We start from the raw sequence: 986 nt of genomic DNA, 5'->3' as shown, positions 1-986 counted from the left end.
CATCAACCTACTCCTTTACATACAGATAACTTTTTTATGTGGGCCAAAATGAATGACTGAATGAATGAATGAATTCCAAGACGACCGATTAATCGAGAAAATAATCGCCCGATTAATCGATTATTGAAATTATCGTTAGTTGCAGCCCTACATGTAAATACTTAAAATCTCCTTTAAATGGTCAAATTAGCTGTCAACCAGTTTCCTACCACATCATCACCAGTCAGCTGCCCCACACCCTCCATTAAAGGAGATACTCACTCTGTCTGTCAGCAGTTGGCGGGTTGTAAAAAGAAAGGCCAAGAGAAATAATGGCTGCCACCTCCAGGATGATGAGTGTTACGTCCTGCAAGGCCTCCCACACTAACTGCAAAAAGGTCTTTGGCTTTTTAGGAGGGATGACATTCTGTCCAAACTCTTGTTTCCTTCTGTTGATGTCCTCCAGTTTTCCATCTAGACCTGCACACACAGAGACAACATCACATCATACAATGTTTTCCAAGTATGGAGCACTCCATCACACTTGGGTTATAGTTGATGTGATGTTTGTTTATCCTATTTTTGATCAAAATTTGCACATGCTAAATTGATTGAACGTGTGGTGAAACCCAACACATAATCTGAGCGCTAACAAACTGTGCAAGATCCTTGTTTATAATATTGTCATTAACTTTATGGAGACAACTCTGTCTGTCTGTCTGTTAGCAAAATATCTCATGAATTGAACTACTGAACAGATTTTAATTAAACTTTCAGACAGTGATCATTGAATAAACATTTACAACTGATTAACTTGTGGCCACCAACACCAACTGACCTAAGAAAAACAGCTACATACAGTCCTGCTCACCATTATTGGCACCCATGAAGTTTAAGTACATATAATGGAATATTTACTGAAGGAAATTCATCAAGTGAAACAACATTTTATTGCTGATAGCTTGTGCTTGATGCAAAACAGCAAATGATCAAAAACATTTAAAAAG

The 986-nt window shown here is 37.8% G+C and overlaps 1 protein-coding gene across 1 annotated transcript in view; it reads right to left on the bottom strand.

Moving 5' to 3' along the window:
* LOC108228546 (plasma membrane calcium-transporting ATPase 1) overlaps positions 1-986 on the bottom strand; it is a 61023-nt gene that overhangs the window by 41792 nt on the left and 18245 nt on the right. Inside the window, exon 3 of the mRNA XM_037980922.1 lies at positions 262-459. Coding sequence (XP_037836850.1) covers positions 262-459 — 198 coding nt within the window. The remainder of the gene's footprint in view (positions 1-261; positions 460-986) is intronic.

This window comes from Kryptolebias marmoratus, linkage group LG17 (assembly GCF_001649575.2).
Source record: "Kryptolebias marmoratus isolate JLee-2015 linkage group LG17, ASM164957v2, whole genome shotgun sequence".
Taxonomy (NCBI): Eukaryota; Metazoa; Chordata; class Actinopteri; order Cyprinodontiformes; family Rivulidae; genus Kryptolebias; species Kryptolebias marmoratus.
The sequence above is the reverse complement of the archived record's forward strand: the minus strand, read 5'-3'. Positions and strand labels throughout refer to the sequence as shown.